Source organism: Myodes glareolus, chromosome 5 (genome assembly GCF_982192425.1).
Source record: "Myodes glareolus chromosome 5, mMyoGla1.1, whole genome shotgun sequence".
NCBI lineage: Eukaryota > Metazoa > Chordata > Mammalia > Rodentia > Cricetidae > Myodes > Myodes glareolus.
This window is the reverse complement of record NC_142030.1, coordinates 18,091,864-18,110,822: the sequence shown is the minus strand read 5'-3', so window position 1 is coordinate 18,110,822 and position 18,959 is coordinate 18,091,864. Positions and strand designations below refer to the sequence as shown.

The window sequence follows — 18,959 nt, the reverse complement described above, 5'->3', positions numbered from 1 at the left end:
AGCTTCTGTTTCGAAAATGCAGCTCTCTTTTGGCCTCAAAGGATTCCCAGAACTGGGGACAAGGACCCTTTATCTGCCCATAATTCAATGCAGAAGGAGCCTCACAAAATTAGGGGCAAAGCCCCAGTCCCTTATCAGCCCTTCTTGGGTCACACCCATAGAAGGTGCCCTGCCACTCAAGGAGTGCACTGCCTGCCCTCATAGATGGTTCCGGCTGGGAGACGCCGCTGCTGACGGCGCCATTGGTTAACTTGTACAACCTTAAAAGAGGAAGTAAGAATAAGGTGTGCTGGAAGCCCAGCTGGCTCTCCTGCCGCCCCTTCAAGTTCAAACATGTGATGGGCCAAGTGTTAAGCTCACTCCTCCTCCTGACGGTGGCACATAACTAGGCAGGATCTGTCTCTTGCAATGCCGGAGCCCACTAGAAACCAAATGAGCCCTCCAGCCGGGGCCTAATCACCCCGATCTGTCATGGGCCTTCTAGCTGGAAGAGTTATGCCATCGTATTATCCCAACACTCATCACCGTGCGGAGGACCCCCTTTTACTAAATGATTTATTACTCTTAGTAGAATTCCTCTGGCTTCAGATTTTATTTCTGAGTCACTGTGTTCAGCTCAATTGGTCTCCTTCAGTTACCGTGGCAACCAGCAGATGGGGGTCTTCGACAAGGGTCAGCAGGGAGGCTGCCTCAGTGGAGAGGGAAGAGAAACGAAATAAAAAGCCTTTCACATTGACAGTTCTCTAGCCCATAGCCAGGAGTTGTTATCAAATTACTAGCATTAAAACCTAATTAAGACATGTGCCAATAGGTACACCGTAGTGACTGAATCTGGTTACTTAGCTGCCATGGGCTCACTCTTCCTCCATCACACCTCTGTGGCCAATTTGACCACCCTAAGGATGGTCCACTATAAAGGAAGTGGCAAAGACCCTCACTTGACACCCTTTATGAGGGCTGAGGTCCCCGGAGCAACAGGACCTCATTAGAAGAGAATCTTCCCCCAAACAGGGCACTGTGCCTCCAAGACCCGAGGCAGCATCTGAGCGAAGGCCACACACTGAGGCCACATAGCTGCCTTTAGGACTGTTGTTGGCTTAACTTGGGAGAGCATTCACCAAAGCAAAACTCCAGATGGGAAAGCCGGCCTGATGGTTAAGTGTAAAGGATCTCTTCTGCAAGGGGCAGAGGTGACAGACAGCATTGGGTCCGCTGAGAACCTGCTGGTTAGGTAGATCCATTGTGTGTTACAGTAGTTAAATAATGTACTTGCTGCTATGCAGTTCCATAAGGGATAGCTCTTTCTTTAGGAGACACACTGCAGCATCTTAGAGGAAAGGCAATGGGGTGTGCATCTCACTGTGGAATGGTACGGGAGATCCTGTATGGTAGAGCAGGGGGCAGGAGAGATGACATGGGACACTAAGGAAGGAGAATCACTTAAATCCAGGAGTTGGTACCAACCTGAACTACATAGCCAGGTGATGTTTCAAGGAACAGAAAGATAAAGAAAGAATGAAGAGCAAAGGGACTAAAGAGATGGCTCAGCAGGTAAGAGCACTCACTGGCTGCTCTTTCAGGGACCAGGATCGATTCCCAGCACCCACATAGTCACAACTATCTTTAACTCCAGTTCAGGGGACAATGTCCTCTTCTGGCCTCTCGAAGAACCCATATACAGAAAATAAAGGACCTCTTTAAGGAGAAAAAAAGAGCAAGTGTGGGAGCTGGAGGGGAGAGGTCAGCAAACCATCGCAGCAGTCTGGGGAAGATGGCATGGGTTTCCTGCAACATTTTACAAGTTTGGCTTTGGGGCGGGGGGCACTGTTTCACAAGAGTAGGAGCATTCGTGCAGACAGACAGCTTGATAGAGGGGACGGTCTTCCTTCTGGATGGCCCTGAGCCCTAGACTCAACCCTGCAGATTGTTCGGCCATGATTCTTTGTGCCCTGTTGTCTGCACGGGGGCAGCGCACACTATGTGGCACTGCTCTCACTTAGGAAGAACCACTTGGGGTGACTTATGCTTCAAGCAAGTAGCTTTCTAGGTCTGTAAGGTTCAGAAGACAACAGTTCTGCTTTACGAGATCCTAAAACGGACCGCAGGGCCTTGTATATGCTACAAAAGTGATGGGCTACCTAGGGCACCCAACCCAGACTCTGAAACGCTTTGCCTGTCACCTCCTGTCACCTCCTTCTAGGCATAGTTAAGGAAGCCCACGAGAGCCTGGAATAAAGGATAACAAATATTTATTTGGGGAAACACTCACAACAAGGATAAAGAGCTGTGGGCTGTGGGTGCAGGGAGCTGCAAACATAGCTCAGACCACCCAAGAGAGCCAGCACGGTTCCCTCTACAGTCATCTATCCACGTGTAGCACCTCAGACCACAGCCTAGTGGGCTGATACCCAAAAGGCTCTTGGCTGAATGAATCCCCACAACACCTCCTGTCTCTTTTTCATGGACTGAGGTCATTCCTAGCCAGTCCCCCAAAAGTACTGGGGGCAGGGGTTAGCTCTGCAGGAAGCCCCTGACCCTCTTAACAGAGTAGGGATACAATGCCTGTTCCTAAATTCCCTCAGGGGAAGGGGTTATTCTGGTAGAAACTCCATTTCAAGCAGAAACTCTATAGTGGAGCCTTGTTGTGCTGTTTGAGGTTGAGGGGACCTGATAAAGCAACTGGGCACACTCAGGAGACCTGAACACCTCACCTTGAGCCCTACTCAGTGAGCCCAGTGGCCAAGGAAGGCTACAGTGAAACCATGACCCTCAAGAAGTGTCCAGAGGCCACCTGAGGACTCACAGCTTCCTGCACCTGCCTCTCCCCTGCCCACACTATTCAGTGGCCTCAGTGAGAGCCACTGCGGTTGGCCTCAAGTGATTTGCTACTGGGCTGCAACAAGGCAAGAACTGGACTTGGGGTAGCCAGAAAAGCACACTCTCTGACCTCATGAGGGGCTGAAATATGATCTCTAAGTCACATCTCAGCTCCAACATGGCATGTGGCACCATCACCGGCCTCCAGCACTATGCTGTGTCTGCAGGACCAATGAGGAACTCCTCCGAGAAAGAAAGAGGACCACCAGTTTTGGGGGTGTAAGGCATCGTTATCAAAGGTACAAACTGTCCTCAGAATTGTTGAAAGCATGCTTGAAGCAGGGTGGTTTTAGGCCAAGGATGTTTAAATTGCAAAGCAGTCACTGACACTTTAACCCTGGGTATGAGTTCATCGTGGGAGTCCGTCTGCCCACGTTAGTGACAGGTGAAGTACGTAAAAGACAGCAGCAAATTTTAAGTATTGGAATAAAGTAAACAACTTTAGATTAGCATGGTTAAGTCGCCAAAATTAATTACCTTGAACAGTAATTAGGGTAATTGGATTTTCAAAACTTCCACTCTGTGCGTTCTTTTATGATTGTGTAGCTGGTGATGCGGGAGATGAGGATGTGGCAAACCCTGTGCGGCGTGGTCTTTGGGATTTCTAGAGAGAAGGGGGCTTGCTCTCTCCCAGGTTCGTTCATCGGGTGCTGCTTGTTGTATGTTCTCTGGCCATGCGGTCTCTGTGCCCTTCCTTATCGGCTTGATTTTTTGAGACCAGGTAAAGGGTGTGTGTGTGTGTGTATGTGGTGGGTATGGTTTTCAGTGGGCCTGCACTCACCACAAGCTGGGATCGCACACTGCTCACATTCTGCACACACTGCAAACTGGATTCCATACATGTTCTTATTGTTCTCCTCTTGACTTTTCAGTCATCCGTCTTGAGATTTCTCGCCCCATTTTGGTGTCTCCTTATCTCAGATTGGCCCCAGGATCTGCCCACGTTCTCATGATTGACAGCCAAACATTTCAGGAACAGAGAAAGATGGCTCTCGTTTAAACTGTCCATTGTTTTGACCAAAAACTGAAGCTACACAAATGTTTTCCTCAAAATGGCCCACTTTGGCCGTGTGGTTACAGCTGTGAAGCTGGAGTGCCAGTGGCTCTGAGGCTGGCAGTCCCTTAGCACCAGGTGTGGATGCCCTTACGCTGGGCTGAACCTCTGTGTTTGGAGTCAGGTCGGAAGTGTGACTCTGGTGTCTGGATGGAGGGCCCGACCGACAGGCATCAAGCCCAGGCTAGAGTAGCCCATATGAGTGGATTCTGAGTAGGTATCCCTGCATCCAAGTCTACTGTTTGCTCATCTGTTTTAGGAGTTTCAAATTTCAATGGTGACTGAGAATGCTTAATTTTCATGCAGTACTTTTCTGAACACAGTGACGATGAATTAAAGCATATTCACACTAGGCTCAGATTTAAATATTGGACATGGGTAGGTTGTATGCTCATCCCTGCAGTTAAACAGCCGGCTCTTGGGGATGCCACTGCTCAGTGTAGCGGGGGTGGGTGGTGACTGCCAGTGTGGATGGATGCTGTGGTCACATTTTGGAAGGGTGAGGCAATGGGAAAGAGCCATGAAGGACCAGGACGTAGGACACGCATCCCAGTTTGTGCAGAGCAGGAGGGCATTTTTGCTGGGTGCTTTGGAAGAGCTAGGATACCTTTTGTGTGGTGAGATGGGCCAGACAATGGAAGGCCTTGTTACCATGGCAAGGAGCATGGCCATAGAGCTGGAGTAACAGTTTCCATCAACAGAGACATGATCTGAGCGGTATTCTAGAAAGAGCCTTCTGGTCTAGCTAGTGTGGGAACTCTGGGTTTGGAAAGGCAAATAGAAGCACAAGACCCCAGGGGAAGGGGTTGTTGTTATTTTGAGAAGGGTCTCATGTAGTGGGCTGGTGTCCCACTTGTGTGGCTGAGGCTCACTTTGAACTCCTGATCCTGTTGCCTTCATCTCCGCTGTAAGTGCTGGGATTGCAAATTATGTTTGAGCAATTTGAAACACCGGTCATCAGTCCAACTTTGGGGAGTATAGCAAGAACAAAAGGAAGGGGTGTGAAAGGTTAAAAGACACCTGAGCTCACATAGGCAGGGTGGGGTGGAAGATGACCATGGGATCCCCAACAGTAGAAGAGGAACAGAGGAAAGATCACGGGAAGGAATGGGTCCAGTGTGTCACGTAATGAGTTTGAGGCCAGATGGATAGGTTGCTTGGACCTGAGTATTCAGAGCCAAGGCACCTCGAACTGTCCACCCAGAGCCAGGGTCTGAGAAAAGCATCTGATATGGACAGGGCCTCTTTGCGACCTTGGTGATTGCTGTCCCTTGCACACTGGAAATTCCTAAGGCGTTTTGGAAGAGAGCCTGCAGAAGGCATCAAGAGAGGAGATGGTCCTCTCAGTCCAGCCTTGCCCTGGAGAATGTGCACTTGCAGTCTATGGAGGAGATGTCAAAGGGATACAGGAGTGAAGGACATGGACAGATGAGGAGATGAGGCAGCCCTGTAAGCTGGGGGACATCCTGGTGGCTTTAGCTGTCCTAGCACTATCCCTTGGTCCTGGGAATCTGCAGGTCTGCCCCCTCTGCTGCTCCTCCACACACGAGAAGTCAGAGTTGTGTAGTGTCTGTGAGATGCTCACAGCCAGGTCCCAAGGTGCTTAGTCAATGGGAGAAGCCTCACCAGAAGCAGAGGAGAACCAAACACATTTACAGTTTTAAGAACTGTATGTTGTTTGGAAAATGCCCTTAATTTTATGAGTAGACTTCTCTCCCAGGGAAAGTGTGGATCCAAACTTTCTTAGAATGTGTATCTAAGAACAGGAAGGAAGAACCATCAGAATCTCCATAGGGATGGAGAACATTTCAGAACAAAAGTCATTTTACCACTACACCAAAAACTCAAAACAAAACACCAGCCTTTCAAAACCAAACAAAAGTCTTCACCACCTTGTCCATGGGAGGCACCCAGTGGAACTGTGTGCAGGACATGGATGGTGACCCCTGGCAGAAAGACAGGATCAGCGGAACGGTATGGGCATCTAAACGGTCTTTACATTTTAGACCTCACAGCTCACATGCTACACATATATCCCCATCTCACAAACGACAGACACGCAAGTGTATGTATTCGCTAGCTCAGTGCTCACAGCAGAGGAGTGTCTGAAGCCCAGGCCCCGGGCTGGCAGCCTGCCCTGCTGCTAGTCTGCATGTGCTCTTCTCAGCCCACTTGCTTGCAGAATTGTTTTGTATTTTACCACTTGTTCCATCTCATCACGGAATCTTGCATAGCTTTCAAATGTGCTGTTTCAGATAATGTCCCTGTAGTGTGACTGAGACCATGGTTGTTAGACCAGTTGAGATGTGCTTAGTCCAGCACACGGGGCTCTCCTATAATTTTCATCTTTATTTGTACTTTTAGAAGCCTGGGCCTCTTTGTTGTCAGGGAAATTGCTGTCCCTTACGTACCTGAAATTCCTGGAGATGCCTCGGAAGGAAGCCTGTGCCAGTAACTTGGCATAGGTAGCTGCTGCCCCCAGCGGTGGTGGTTCTACACATTGAAGTCCCTAAAGTGGGGGCCATGTGACCCAGATGGCAGATCAGCACCTACCTGTTTTTAAAAAGAATGTTTTTTTTTTTTTTCATGGAACAATCATTCTCTGAGAGCCGCAGTCCCCAGGTGTGACAGGTCCCTGGAACAAGGTGAGAATGACCACACATTATTAGGATGCGAGAGCAGCCTAGAGAAAATGTATTGAACCAGGTAAGGTCTTTGTCCTGAGAGCTCGTGGCTCTCCCTGGCAGTGTGGAGCCTGAGTGTGGCTTGCCACCTGTGAGGTGCCTTCCTGGAAGGGCTGCCTTCCAACCACATCAGAGCAGCTCCCCTCTCGTTCCCGTCACTACTTAACACACTGTGGAGGAGAGGCTAAAGCCAGGAAGATTCCTTGTGTCGAATGACAGACTGAAATGAGACCTGACACTGAAAGCAGCTCTTGCCACTTAGGGGGAGCAGCAGGCAGGGGTGAGCCTGTGCAGACACCCTAGTGAGGAGAAGGGGGAGCATGCAGGGGTGAGCCTGCGCAGACACCCCAGTGAGGAGAAGGGGCAGCATGCAGGGGTGAGCCTGCTCAGACACCCCAGTGAGGAGGGGGGAGCATGTAGGGGTGAACCTGCTCAGACACCCCAGTGAGGAGAGAAAATGCTGGAGTCACCAAAGGCTGAGGGGCTATTTGGCCCCTGACAGACTAGTAACACTCATCTCTTCATATCACAGCCTGCTAGCCAGGTGACTGAACTTTCTTTGTCTCAGTCTGCTCATCCTGAAAGTGGGCGTATAGCTCCCAACTCGTGGAATTGTGGCGAGCACTAGGATTTGCACTAAGCACATCACCCTGGACAGTGAGTGCTGGGCTTGGTGTGTGCCTTTCCAGACCACACATCTGCCATCTTGACCTAGGCTCCTGTTGGAGTTACATGTCTGATTTGGCACAGTTATCTCTTCACAGGTCACAGAGCATCTGCTGAGGGCAGGGTCACCTTAGCACTTGCCACGGTCGAGCCAGCCTATGGCAGAACCTCTAAGAAGTGAGGCTTACTGGGAAAAAGTCAGGTTGTGGGGGGCACAAGGGGAGAACGGGACTCTGGCCCCTCTTGTCTGTCTCTGCTTCCTAACTGCCGGGAGGTGAGGGACTTCCCATGCTGCACACTCCCCCCGGGATCTGAAACCCAAGAAACCGTGAACTGAAACCTTCCTCTTTCCAGTCGTTGATCTCATCACAGCCACGCAGAGCTGAAGAGCATGGTGAGGGACTCTGGGAAATGCTCCCCCAAGCTTGGTGGGCTTGGGGAGATAGCCAAGTGGGCACAGCCTGGATTTGACTACAGGCTCTGCCAAGTACAGGCAGGACTTATGCAAGTTAAGTAACTCATCATGCTCAGTTTTGCCATCTGTGAAATGGGCCTGGTGACTCAAAGATATTTCAGAGGATTATAACTGGATAACCAGTGTGAAGCTGTAAGTCCAGGGCATCAGCAAATGTTGGCAACTGCTATCAGCTATCAGTTTAGGTCATCAAAAAATGACTCTAGTGACATATAGCTTGTCCATAGAACTGTCCAAGAAACTGCTTCTTGTAATAGAGTCCCCACTGTAGTATACACTGCGGGATTGTTTCTAAAACAACTTTAAATTAATAGAAGTCCGTTCTCCTGGTATACATGGTGTGCCTTCACAGAGCTTCCAGAGTGGGTTTCCTCAACAGACCCCTTTTCTCTAAATTCTGTCTATACTGTTTTCAGAAAATGTGCAGTTGGGGTGTTTTTCAGTTTCTGAGTTTGTTTGACTTCCTTGCAGTATATGGAGTGACAGTATTGGGGCTGCTCCCCAAACAGAAAGGGATACTTTTTTTAATGGAGAAAAATCATATCCGAGACCAACTGCATAGAGTGATCAAGTTGGTTTGAAACAACAGCCAAGTCTGGTGCAATAGTGTGTGGTCAGAGCAAAAACTACTTGGGAGGCAGAGAGAGGCAGGAGCATGATTTGAACATAGAGCCAGCGAGTTTGAGACCAGCCTGAGCAACAAAGGGAGGCCTGGGTAGAGGAATGCCTCCCTCCAGGAAGGAGGGGTCCAGGTTCCCATCTCAGGACCTCACCACTCCATGGGTGCTGATGCAGGAAACCTTTGTACTCAGCGTTAGCTTCTGTCTAGCATGGACTGCCACCTCCACTCCAGGCTTAGAAACATCCACACTGCTCACAAACATCATCTTCCTGCCCAACTTGTTCTCAGAAGCAGGAAGCCAAAAGCCACTACTGCCATAGGACTTACTCTGAGGGAAGCTCCCCATGGTGCTTCTCGGCTGCTGACTGGAACACAGAACAGTTAACTGCTTCTCAGAAGAACAAGGCTGCCAGTGGCCCTCCAGTGTGGCCACTCCAGGCCTCCAGCACAGCAGAGTGCTACAAAGGAAGGGGGTGTAGGCCTGCGTCAACAGACTGTCCAGGCAGCAGCACCCCCCAAGCTTCAGGCAGGTCAGTCCCCTCCTTGGGTTAGCACAGAGGCTGGCCCCGCAGAAACCCCTGCTCTTTGACCTTGTGTTGGAGTGGAAGGCCATGGGCTTCCCAATGCTGGTTCCTTCTCCAAGGGCAGAGGAAGGATGTGGCACAGATGCAGGCAAGAAACCCTTATTGGGCAGTGATGGGACCCCTGGGGAGGAAGCCAAGCTAGGCCCCTTCGTCCTTCCATCATCTGAACAATAGAAAAGGACCACAGAAGCCTGGGGTGGGGGCACTGATGTGCAGTGCACTGTCCTCTGCATTCTTGTCAGGCACAGTAGGATGTCCCAGATGAGAACCCTTGACTCCGTGGGAGTGGAAGTAGGGGGCTCACTAAGTGTTGGCAAGAGGAGATAGGGCTGGAACTTGGAAGCAGTAACTGTGGCCCGGTCCTGTATGTACAGAGAAGGCAGATGGGAACAGGTTATACCATGCTTTATTGTACAGAGAAGGCAGATGGGAACAGGTTATACCATGCTTTGTGGTGTGTGTGTGTGTCTGTGCGCATGTGTGTGTAAAATACTAGGCTGTTGCCAGGTTTCCAGAAATGCATTTTGCTTATAGCCAGACACTAGCCCATTTTTAGTAAACAAAATGTCCCAAGGACTTAAGGTGTGGCTCTGTAATGCTGCCTGTGCTGGAACCCACCAGAAGCACTTCCTGAGGAGAGCCTGAAGAGAGGTGCCTCCAGGTCAGCAGCTGCATACATGGGCCACCAGGTGTAGGAGCCTGGCATTTGAGATGCACATGGAGCTCGTGCCATCCGCACTCAGCAGTGCTGCTCCTGCCCCTGGGGGCCGAGGAAGACTGCACTGTGCCTTTCTTTCCAGAGAAGCTCTGGGCGGCAACTCCACTCTAAATTTAACGCAAAGCTGCCTTCCATGGGCACGTGTGCTCGTGTGACTGCCTGGGCTGTCTGTGGACGGATGAGGATAATGGCTGGAGTGAATTAGCAAGTCTGGGTAGGAGAGCCTATCAGCAGAAGGACAAATTTAGGATCTTTGAAGACATCTGGTCAGCAGTGCCATAGCCTATAGCTACAGGGGTTAGAATGGAAAGTCCTTAGTTCAGTGTTTCTGGAGCCAGGGCGGCAATCTGCCCCAGCTACTCCCAGATGAACAATGCAGGCATTTAGGCCCCTTGATATTTTTTTTAAACCTCTGCTTATGAGTCTAAGGCCTCAGGTTTTCTTCTATACCCAATTTCAAGAACATGTTGAAGGGACTGCTGTTTACCTTGTCATTTGCTAGAAGGCAGTCTAGCTCAACAGTGCTGGCCAATGGCCAGCCCCAGTGCTAGCCAGGTGGCTGCCCTGGACTTGCATGTCTATATGCTCTCAGAGCGTCCACAGCTATGCACACAGTTAAGGCTCCATCTTCACCTCCTGCCCATCTCCCTGTTCTCTGTTCACAGGCTTTGTTCTCAGGCCCCCGTGCTAAAGGGAGGAACCTAATGGGAGGAGGTTGGGTTGTTGTGGGTGTGATCGTGATGCTGGCTTCCTCTCCATTTCCTGTCCTCCTTGAAGTGAGGACTTCTGTCACCAGCGCCTAAACAAGGGACACGGCCTTGCCGCAGACCCAGATCCATGCAGCTGATTGTGGGATCAATGCAGGGAACTAATCATGGGTTGAAAGTTATAAATACATAAGCCAAAGTAAGCCATTTCTTCCTCGAGTATTCTGGCATAGTGCTGGAATATTAACACATAGAACTGATGGAGCCGATGCCTCTCATTTTTCTCTGTGCTCTCCAAACAACCAGCCCCCAGAACCCATCTCCAATTCTTTTCTGCAGACTCAGGCAGCTGGATAAGCACGGCCAGGCTACAGCCCAGCAGCTGGTGCAGTTGCTCAACAAGCAGAATCAGCTTCTCCTGGAGCGACAGAACCTGTCAGAGGAGGTGGACCGTCTGCGAGCCCAGGTAGGGTGTGAGGACACATGGGACACGAGCTGTACCAAGTACCAAGTATTCAGTGCAGAGTGGGAATACACACAGGGACCAGTGCAGGCCAAGTTCAGGGCAGCCAAGGACCATGAGAGAGCACACAAAGTGCACTGCAGCTCAAGGATAGGGCGGCACACCGGAGCCCTCTCTTCCCCTGTGACAGGCCTGAATCCCTGCTGATCTCATGGGTCGGATCAGAAGATGGGAGAGCAGGCCTGCCAATTGAAATGAGCATGGAAAAGTATGAGCTGAGGCTTGTCTCCCAGCAGCCTTAGGCACACGTATCACCCAGTCACACCAAAGGCAGCCACACCATGCAGGAACACTGGTGGGAAAGACAGAGAAAGTGAGAGTGTGGGAGCAGCAGTGGTCAGGCCAGACATGTGAAGGAAGGAGACAGCTGTGAACTGCCCCTGAGGACTGAAGGACTTCAGCCCTACAAGGAAGAGGTGTTCCCGTGGAATCAGATGTCCTTTCCCAATTCAGTAAACTCAGTAGCAGTGGCTCTGGGGATGGGGAAGGGTGGCAGAGGGCCTAGAAGTCCACTGTCTGGAACATGCACTCACTGTCCAGTTAAGCAAGCCAGCACAATTGATTTTATTGTCTCCATTTTGCAGATAGGGAAACTGAGGCTCAAACAAGCATATTCAGCTAGCAAATAGGGGCACAACAAATGGAACCTAAGTCTGACTTCAGAGCCCAAGCTGTCCCCATTCAGGTTAGATAATGGCGGAAGAGAGTCCAGGTGAGTTGGATGGGCGGCACGAAACTCCGGTTCTTCTCAGCAGCTTTTCCTTACACGGGAGGCCAGAGAGGGTTCTCCCCACCCGTCAAGCAATTTAAGATAAAGAGGTGGCTGTTGGACTTGTAAGGGATTGCAGCCAGATGCTCTGTGAGGGCTCTGAGGGACTTCACATGGCATGTGCCTGATTAGTGGGGAAGCATTAGAAGTGATAGGGAGGAAAGACCATTTCTCCATTCAAAATGACCTTGATGTGATCATCCTGACCTGCAGTGACACTCAGCTTGTTCAGTCCCTTTATAAATCACTCGGAGTTCACAGTTGTAAAGGAGCCAAATTGGACACCAGGCAGAGGACTTAGGCAATGAGTAGAAATATGGATTTATAGGGTTATAGGCCAGTGGGATCAGACCAGACACTGACAACTGTGTCTTGAATGTGTATAAACACACACACACACACAGAGAGAGAGAGAGAGAGAGAGAGAGAGAGAGAGAGAGAGAGAGAGAGAGAGAGAGAGAGCGAGAGAGAGAGGAGAGATTGATTGATTGATTCTGGGATCCCCAACCAACTCTCCAGGGCATGTCTGGAAGCCTCCATTTATAAGCTGTTGGGGTAACTGGAAAGGAACAAAGGATGTCTTAGTTTGGTTCTAGAGCCAAAACCAATTCCATTTGAAGACACTGGCCAAGTCACCCATGGTTCTCTGAGCTGTCCTTATGAGTACCATGGAAATTAGGAAATCTGGATGTATTGGGATAGTGGCATACTCCCTAGTACCTCAAGGACTTAGTAGGCTGACTATCCCATGCTTGAAGTCACCCTCTCTCCTTCCTGAGAAGGTCCTATAGAGCCAGAGGTGTCAGTACCTTCTTAACTGTGCCCAATGCTGAGGCCATCTCTCAAATGAGTAGCCTGATTTTGGTGATAATACGGGTGTGCGGGCAGATCTGAGGAAGAACTGCCTGCTTAAAGTCCAAAGTCAACAGAGCCCGCTTTTAGTGACTGGGCTTCTGCTGCAAGTCATGAAGGACCAGGATCCGTGGCATAAGTGAGCCTGCCTTCTCTCTGGACTTTAGACCTTTCTCTAACATGACCTTGGCCTTTGGACTCTATCTGTTCTCTTTACAGCACACAGGCCTTAACATGGAACAGAGATGTTTAGAAGCCTTTTCCTAGGCTATAAAAAGTCTGAGATGAAAATTCATTGCAGGATTTGCACGGAACACTTTTAAAAGAAAATATTCCTGGAAAAAGTCTTTCTTCCCTTACCAGTGGCAACAGAAATGACTTGTCTGCTCCTTGCTCTCTGATACCGACCTATCTGGAGCATTTCTGATGGGGATTTTTAGATTGAAATTCTATCTTGGAAGTTATTTCAAGATGACCAAGATGAAAGAAATTTGGCAGAGGTGATGTTGGCTCCCAGCTCCAAATGCTGGGAGCTGTTAGAGAGACCAGTATGGCTTTACCAACTCTGTACCCACAGTCTACCCTTTTGGCACAAGTGTTGCAGTGATCTCTGTGTGTTGGCACTTGGTAGCCTCTGTTGATGCATTTTTGTCTTGAAGTCAACATGAATTATAAACTGGGTTTTTAAAGGAACCCTTGAAATAAGAAGGCCAAAGTTTGGCTGACTCTGTAACTGGTAGGGGAAGTGGCTCCAGAGGGCTCTGGAAGGAACAGCTGGACTGTTGGGCATGAGGCCTGCAGCTGCCTTTGTGTGCATTGTGTGTGGCGACGTGAGGGTGAAGGGTTCTATTTTCTCAGCCTGGATGAATAAAGCGCAATACTTAATTTTGCATGTCAAACTCTGAAAATCTCTGTCTGCTCAGTACCCAAAAGAGAGTGAGCATTTTTCTGACCAGACAGCTGCTTAGAAGTTTAGGCACATTGCTCAGATTGGCTCTACGTCCTAAGCCCTGGCCAGTGCAGAGAAAGAATGATGGGCTCCCAACAGGAAATGTCTTGTTTCTAAGCCTAAATGGCTTCTGTTTAAATTCCGAGTCACACACAGCTTTATGCCCATGGAGGAAACCAGTCCTGGTTGTGACCTTGTGCAATACCACTTCCGGCTGGAGAGCTTACATAGCTGCTATGTGTCAGGAAAGTCACTGTCCAGAGTGCAGGATGACCCTCCAGCTGCAGTGTGCACCTAACTTAGGACTGACTGGAAATGGCCGCTCTCTTAACTTCCTGATTTACACACTGGGAGGAACTTTTAGAAAAGGACCTCTAGAAGCCATCAATTGACTGCCTGTGTGGGCACGGCCATTCTAGCTTGATCTTATCCTGCCAGTAGCCCGAGTCCTCTCACAGCCTGACTGAGGAGAGGGCTGCACCAGCCCTCTCCTTGGCAGAGTTGCCTAGCTTGTTGGTGAGGGTCATGGGTCTCTGGGGACTAGGCAAGGCTTGACAGCTTGCAGCAGGGTCAGGGGTCAGCAGCCCAAGCCCAGAGACTCTGACATCTGGCTAGGAAGGGTGGGGCCAGCTGGTGAGGAAATGAGAGTCTGTTCTTGGGTCTGGGAGAGGGAAGAAAACACAAATGGTCTGTCTACTTGGAGGACTGTTCTCCCATCAAGATGAGTTTGGGAGTTACTGGGTAATGACTCTGGTTTCAGCTGCCTGGCATCCACCAATAGCTGCCACCCTGAGCCGGCTGCCTGTTCAGTTCTCAGCATTCAGTCTGGGGAGGGATTCCCTTTGAGTCCCTTCTTATGAATCACTCACAGTTTAGAAAACAGAGTCTGAAGCTGCCGTGTCAGTGGTTAATCAGTTGGCCCTATGACTTTTAAGCATTCTTGGCAGCGAATGTACTTTCTAATTTGATTTAAAGTTGTGCATGGATCCAGCAGCCATATGTGATTATATTCAAGATCATCGACATTATCTCATTACATCAGAGGACTCATTGAATAGAGCTGAAAACAAGCATACGAGGGAGATTCTAGGGGAGGAGAGGCCTGCTTGTAACTAGCAGACACAGGATGGAAGCTGGAGAGGGGCAGCTCAAGTGAGGGTGGTCCAGACCCACTGGCTGGTAGGGAGTTGGCAGTCAACGTGGGACCTAGAGGTGGTCACTCTTCCTTTGTCCTTCCTAGAGCTCAGGGGCTTTGCCGAGCTGACCTCAGGGCCCACATAGTTAACTACCTGCAAGACAGATGGTGTCTTATGAAAGAACAGAAAATACACTAAATACAATAAATTACAAGACCTCCTCCTAAACCAGGATTTTTTTTTTTGGAAAGAATTCTAAATAGATGAAAACAAACAATTTGATTTCAACCAAATTGTTGTTTTTTTGTTTTTATCCTGATTTTCACCCGAATTGTCAGTCTCAAAAATAAACACTGATACATTCCCAGAAAATATTTTTCAAATAAAAACTGACTCTGTTAAAGTTTGCCCTGATTCTTTCAAAACTGTGTACAAGACACTGTCAACCAAAGTGACTTGCATATTTTTTTAAATCAACTTGAACATATGCAGCTAAGATGTCATTAACTGCCTGCTGCTGGGTGTTTTTAAGAGAATGACTTAAGACCTCAGGCTGGATCTCTAACAAAGGGTCTGCAACCCTCACAGATACTTCCCCAAGCAGTAAAGACCGCACACACTTAGCCTAGTTGTTCATCTAGGCACCGTGTGCGTCATTAATACTGAAAAGTGTACCAGGCTCCATCTATGGCAGGCCTCTTCTAACAGTTCCCTTTGTCCAAGAATGCCTACTTCCAGAATAGGAACAGTGGATGAAAAATGTTGAATTTTATATTGCTCCTGATGCATTTGCTCCTCTTATTGCTTTCTGAGTTAGACATTACATTTCGCAATATAAATTCACAATCAAGTTTTTAAAGGGAGCTAAATATTTTAATCCAATTAGACAAGTGAACAAAACACTGAATATTACATGCAGTGGAGATAAGTGGTTCTTGCCTTTAAAAGACTGTAATTCCGTCACATGCAACCCCAAATGTCAATGTTGTCTTCATCTTTAACACTTTCAAACATGAGGCAACCAGAGGCTCCACTCCCTGCTGTTGGTGACACTGTCTGTCCTTTGGGAATTCTTAAAATGTATTTTCCATGGAAATATGATTCCCATAACACAGACACCTGCCCCTGTGCAGAGCAAGAGCTTAGGAACCAGAAGCCAACACTGACCTAAGGAGGAGCTCTGTTGACGAATGACTTCTACAAGAGCCCAGCACAGAGTTATCCACAGAGGTGCAGCCTCTTCATCCTGCTTTCTTCTTGCTCTGGCTTCCTCAGAGGTAGCAGAGCCAGAGCATCAGTGGAAGGGAAACACAGCTATTCTCAGAAGCCCAGACAAGTGGCCAGCAAGGAGAGTCACTGCTGCTCTATGGTGACTTGTGACTTCCTGTCTTAGTGGTTCCTAGCAGAAGCCGTGGCCTGTGCTGGGGAGACTGCTCTAGGATCTGGGGGCACTGCTGAATTGTGAGCTTTGTGGACATTACCACTTGCTAAGCTAGGTGTCCTTCATTGCTATAACCCACTGATGTCTATAGCACGTAGCCTTTATTCTGTCTAGGTTGATCCATTCTGGGTTGCAGCCCATCTTGCCCTTTATAATGTTGCCGTGCCAGCTTCTCAGTAATTCATGATGTGCCAAAGCAGGCCTTGAGAATCATGGTAGGAGCTGTACTTGGAGGTCACATGCCTAGGTTAAGACCTCAGTTCTTCACTTCAAATATAGGATAGGTCCCATTTGAAGCCCAGTCCAGGTGCTACTGAAGTTTAGAGTTACTGACAACATCACAGCAGGACCATGGGGCTATCAGACAGAAGTCATTTCAAAACCTCCCAGAAAGATGGAGGAATATTGCCCAAAGATGTGGTGTGATGGGGAAGCAGAGTACTTGAGAATCCCACAGCACCAGAAGGGAAGGCAAGCCACAAAGAGGAGCCTGGGGCCTGGGTGTATTTCTGTCACCTCAGAACAAGCTTGGAAGGACCACTGAGGAAGTGTCCACCTCTTTAAAAGTAGGTGCTCACTGCCAGAGGCATAGACAAACAATGTCTGTGGACATGGCCACATAGGATAAAGAGCAGAAAAAAACAGAAGAATGTTGACTTGGAGGGCTGTAGGACACTGGGGTGAAAGGGCAAAGACCTGTGGGTCAGTCACTTAAGAGGCTGGGGTGAGGCCAGTCTGGACCACATAGCAAGGCAAAGAAATAAATGGAAATGGCAGCTGAGACTACAAACTGAGAATCTGAGGACCCTAAAACACAGCCAACTGAACAACAGTTTGGGTCGCCCCACGCAACTGGCTTCCTAAACTCCAAGTCTAAAGTAAATATCAGAAATAAATTAGGCATAAAACCCAAGGTTTTGGGGGAAAGACTGTGATAGGAGTTAAAAGTGACAAGAAGCACATGGGTCAGGAACGTCGGGCTGCACCAGGAAAGCAAAGGGGTGTCTTTTCTGTTCCCAGGGTAGCCACAGATTCAGGGGGGCCACAGTAGGGGTCATGGTAACAGGTGAGGTGGCAGGAGGGGGGAGGTGGCTGTCAAAGGCTCAAGCTAAAGTTCCAAACTAAAAACATTCCCTTCACACACATCTTCTCTTCTGGACTGATGCCACAGAAAGACAACCAGTAACACCCCGACAAGTGATGGCAGATATGTCAGATAGTGGTAGTAACTCACATTTTTATGTCTCTGGGTAACTGCAGAGTTCAGGCAGCAATGAAAGTCACTATCGTACAATGTGGCAGTGCTACACGCAGGCCTATACTGAACTTTTGCACCAGAGTACAATGCTTAAAGAAGAGGTGCATTGGCAGTAAGGAGGCAGAGTGTCTACTAGAAATGGAGGCTGGCGCTGATAGGAGAGCAGGGGACTTCGTGTGTTCCTGTCTTGCCTCACTGTGTCATCACAGGAGGTTGTACCCAGTCAGAAAAGCAGGCCAAGAGTCAACAGGGAGCCCAGTGATGACACATCACTAGATGAACTTGGAGCCACAACTTGGGAAATGTTATTTCCCAGAGCTGCACTCTGCCACAGAAGTCTATGCCACTGTCTGCACTCAAGTGGGGATTTTCTGCCCAAGTGCATTTGTTTTTGTCTTCTGAAATGTCATGGTCTGTGTTGATCCTTGTTCAGTCACCCACTTTCTTGAGTTAAAAGCCCCAATGTCTAGGGACCCAGGATACCAGGCAGCCTGTCCTATTTGGCTATCCTCAGAGCACTGGGGAGGGCATCCCAGCAAGTCACTCTCAGAATCAATATCTGCTTGCTCAGTGAGGGATGGTGTCAGCTCTAATGGAGACCCCCTGTCTGTTTATTACAGTTGGTGGCAGGCTTTGGTGACTGACAGATGTCCCAAGGACCCCTCTAGAACAGTTTGAGAACAGAGCTCGCACAAGCTCAGATAAGCTCCTCATCTTTTTAACCTTATGCTATCCTGAAATGATCTTGTCTTTTGCCACAGCCCCACCTGCATTCCCTGTGTGGAAACCACTCTGCTCAAATTAACAGTTAATTAAAACTCACTACCATGGTACTCATACATCTACCTGAAATGGACACATGATTTTTTTTTCCAGGAAGGAAATGGGATGTGTGTGTGTGTTTATTTCCAGTATGTCTCACTTGGGCTTCCAACTCAGAAATTCCCAACATGTAATCATGGCTTCCACCAGGCAGCAGAGCTCTGGCCTGGTCTCTAGATCTGGTCATGCAAGCTGGGTGGTTGCAGTCCTAGGACCACCAGAGACAACCCTCCTCAAACTCACACAGCACTATAGCTGGCTGTCTTCCACTAAAGGCACTGCAGAAATAGGGAGACTTTTGATATACTTAGCATAGCATCATGAACTTGTCATGCAAAGTCAGAATAGTCATCGGGGAATGGTGTTCAGCACTTTCCCAACCCCTGGCTCTCCCCATACCAAAAAGTGCAAAATCTTAGAAATGAGACCTCAGTATCATGGGTCACACCTTCCAGCATGTGGGTGGGGTGTCAATATGTAAAAAGGCATTTATATATGTTACAAGGAGCTGCAGGTAACAGAGGCTCCTTTGTGTTAGTCCATATAGACCAGCTGACATCCTAATTTTCCCCTACTTTAAAGCCCATTGTAATGTTAGATCTGTTTCTAACAAATAGTTGGACACATTGTCATAATGTCAACTCTTCTTAGGTAAAGGTATACACAGGCCTGGAGTACAGGCTGCTTTCAGAAGAAAAGCAGAAGAGGTACACAGCCTGAGACTTAGACACAAAAGGGCTTTCTTTAGTCTTCAGTGCAAGGATTGAGGCACAAGTTTTCAATACAGTTGACTATATATGATTTCCACATTTTAGCAACAAG

The 18,959-nt window shown here is 48.8% G+C and overlaps 1 protein-coding gene across 6 annotated transcripts in view; it reads left to right on the top strand.

The window, feature by feature from the left end:
• Positions 1-18,959, top strand: part of Sdccag8 (SHH signaling and ciliogenesis regulator SDCCAG8) — a 197,375-nt gene that overhangs the window by 174,477 nt on the left and 3,939 nt on the right. For 4 of the 6 annotated variants that reach the window (XR_007232499.3, XR_007232498.3, XR_007232497.3 and 1 more), the window contains 2 exons: positions 10,727-10,853; positions 11,495-11,622. Coding sequence is in view for 2 of the 6 variants with exons in the window: in XM_048436432.3 (XP_048292389.3) it covers positions 10,727-10,853 (127 nt within the window). In the remaining 4 variants the exon portion in view is untranslated. The remainder of the gene's footprint in view (positions 1-10,726; positions 10,854-11,494; positions 11,623-18,959) is intronic. The other 2 variants (XM_048436432.3, XM_048436431.3) reach the window with 1 other exon arrangement.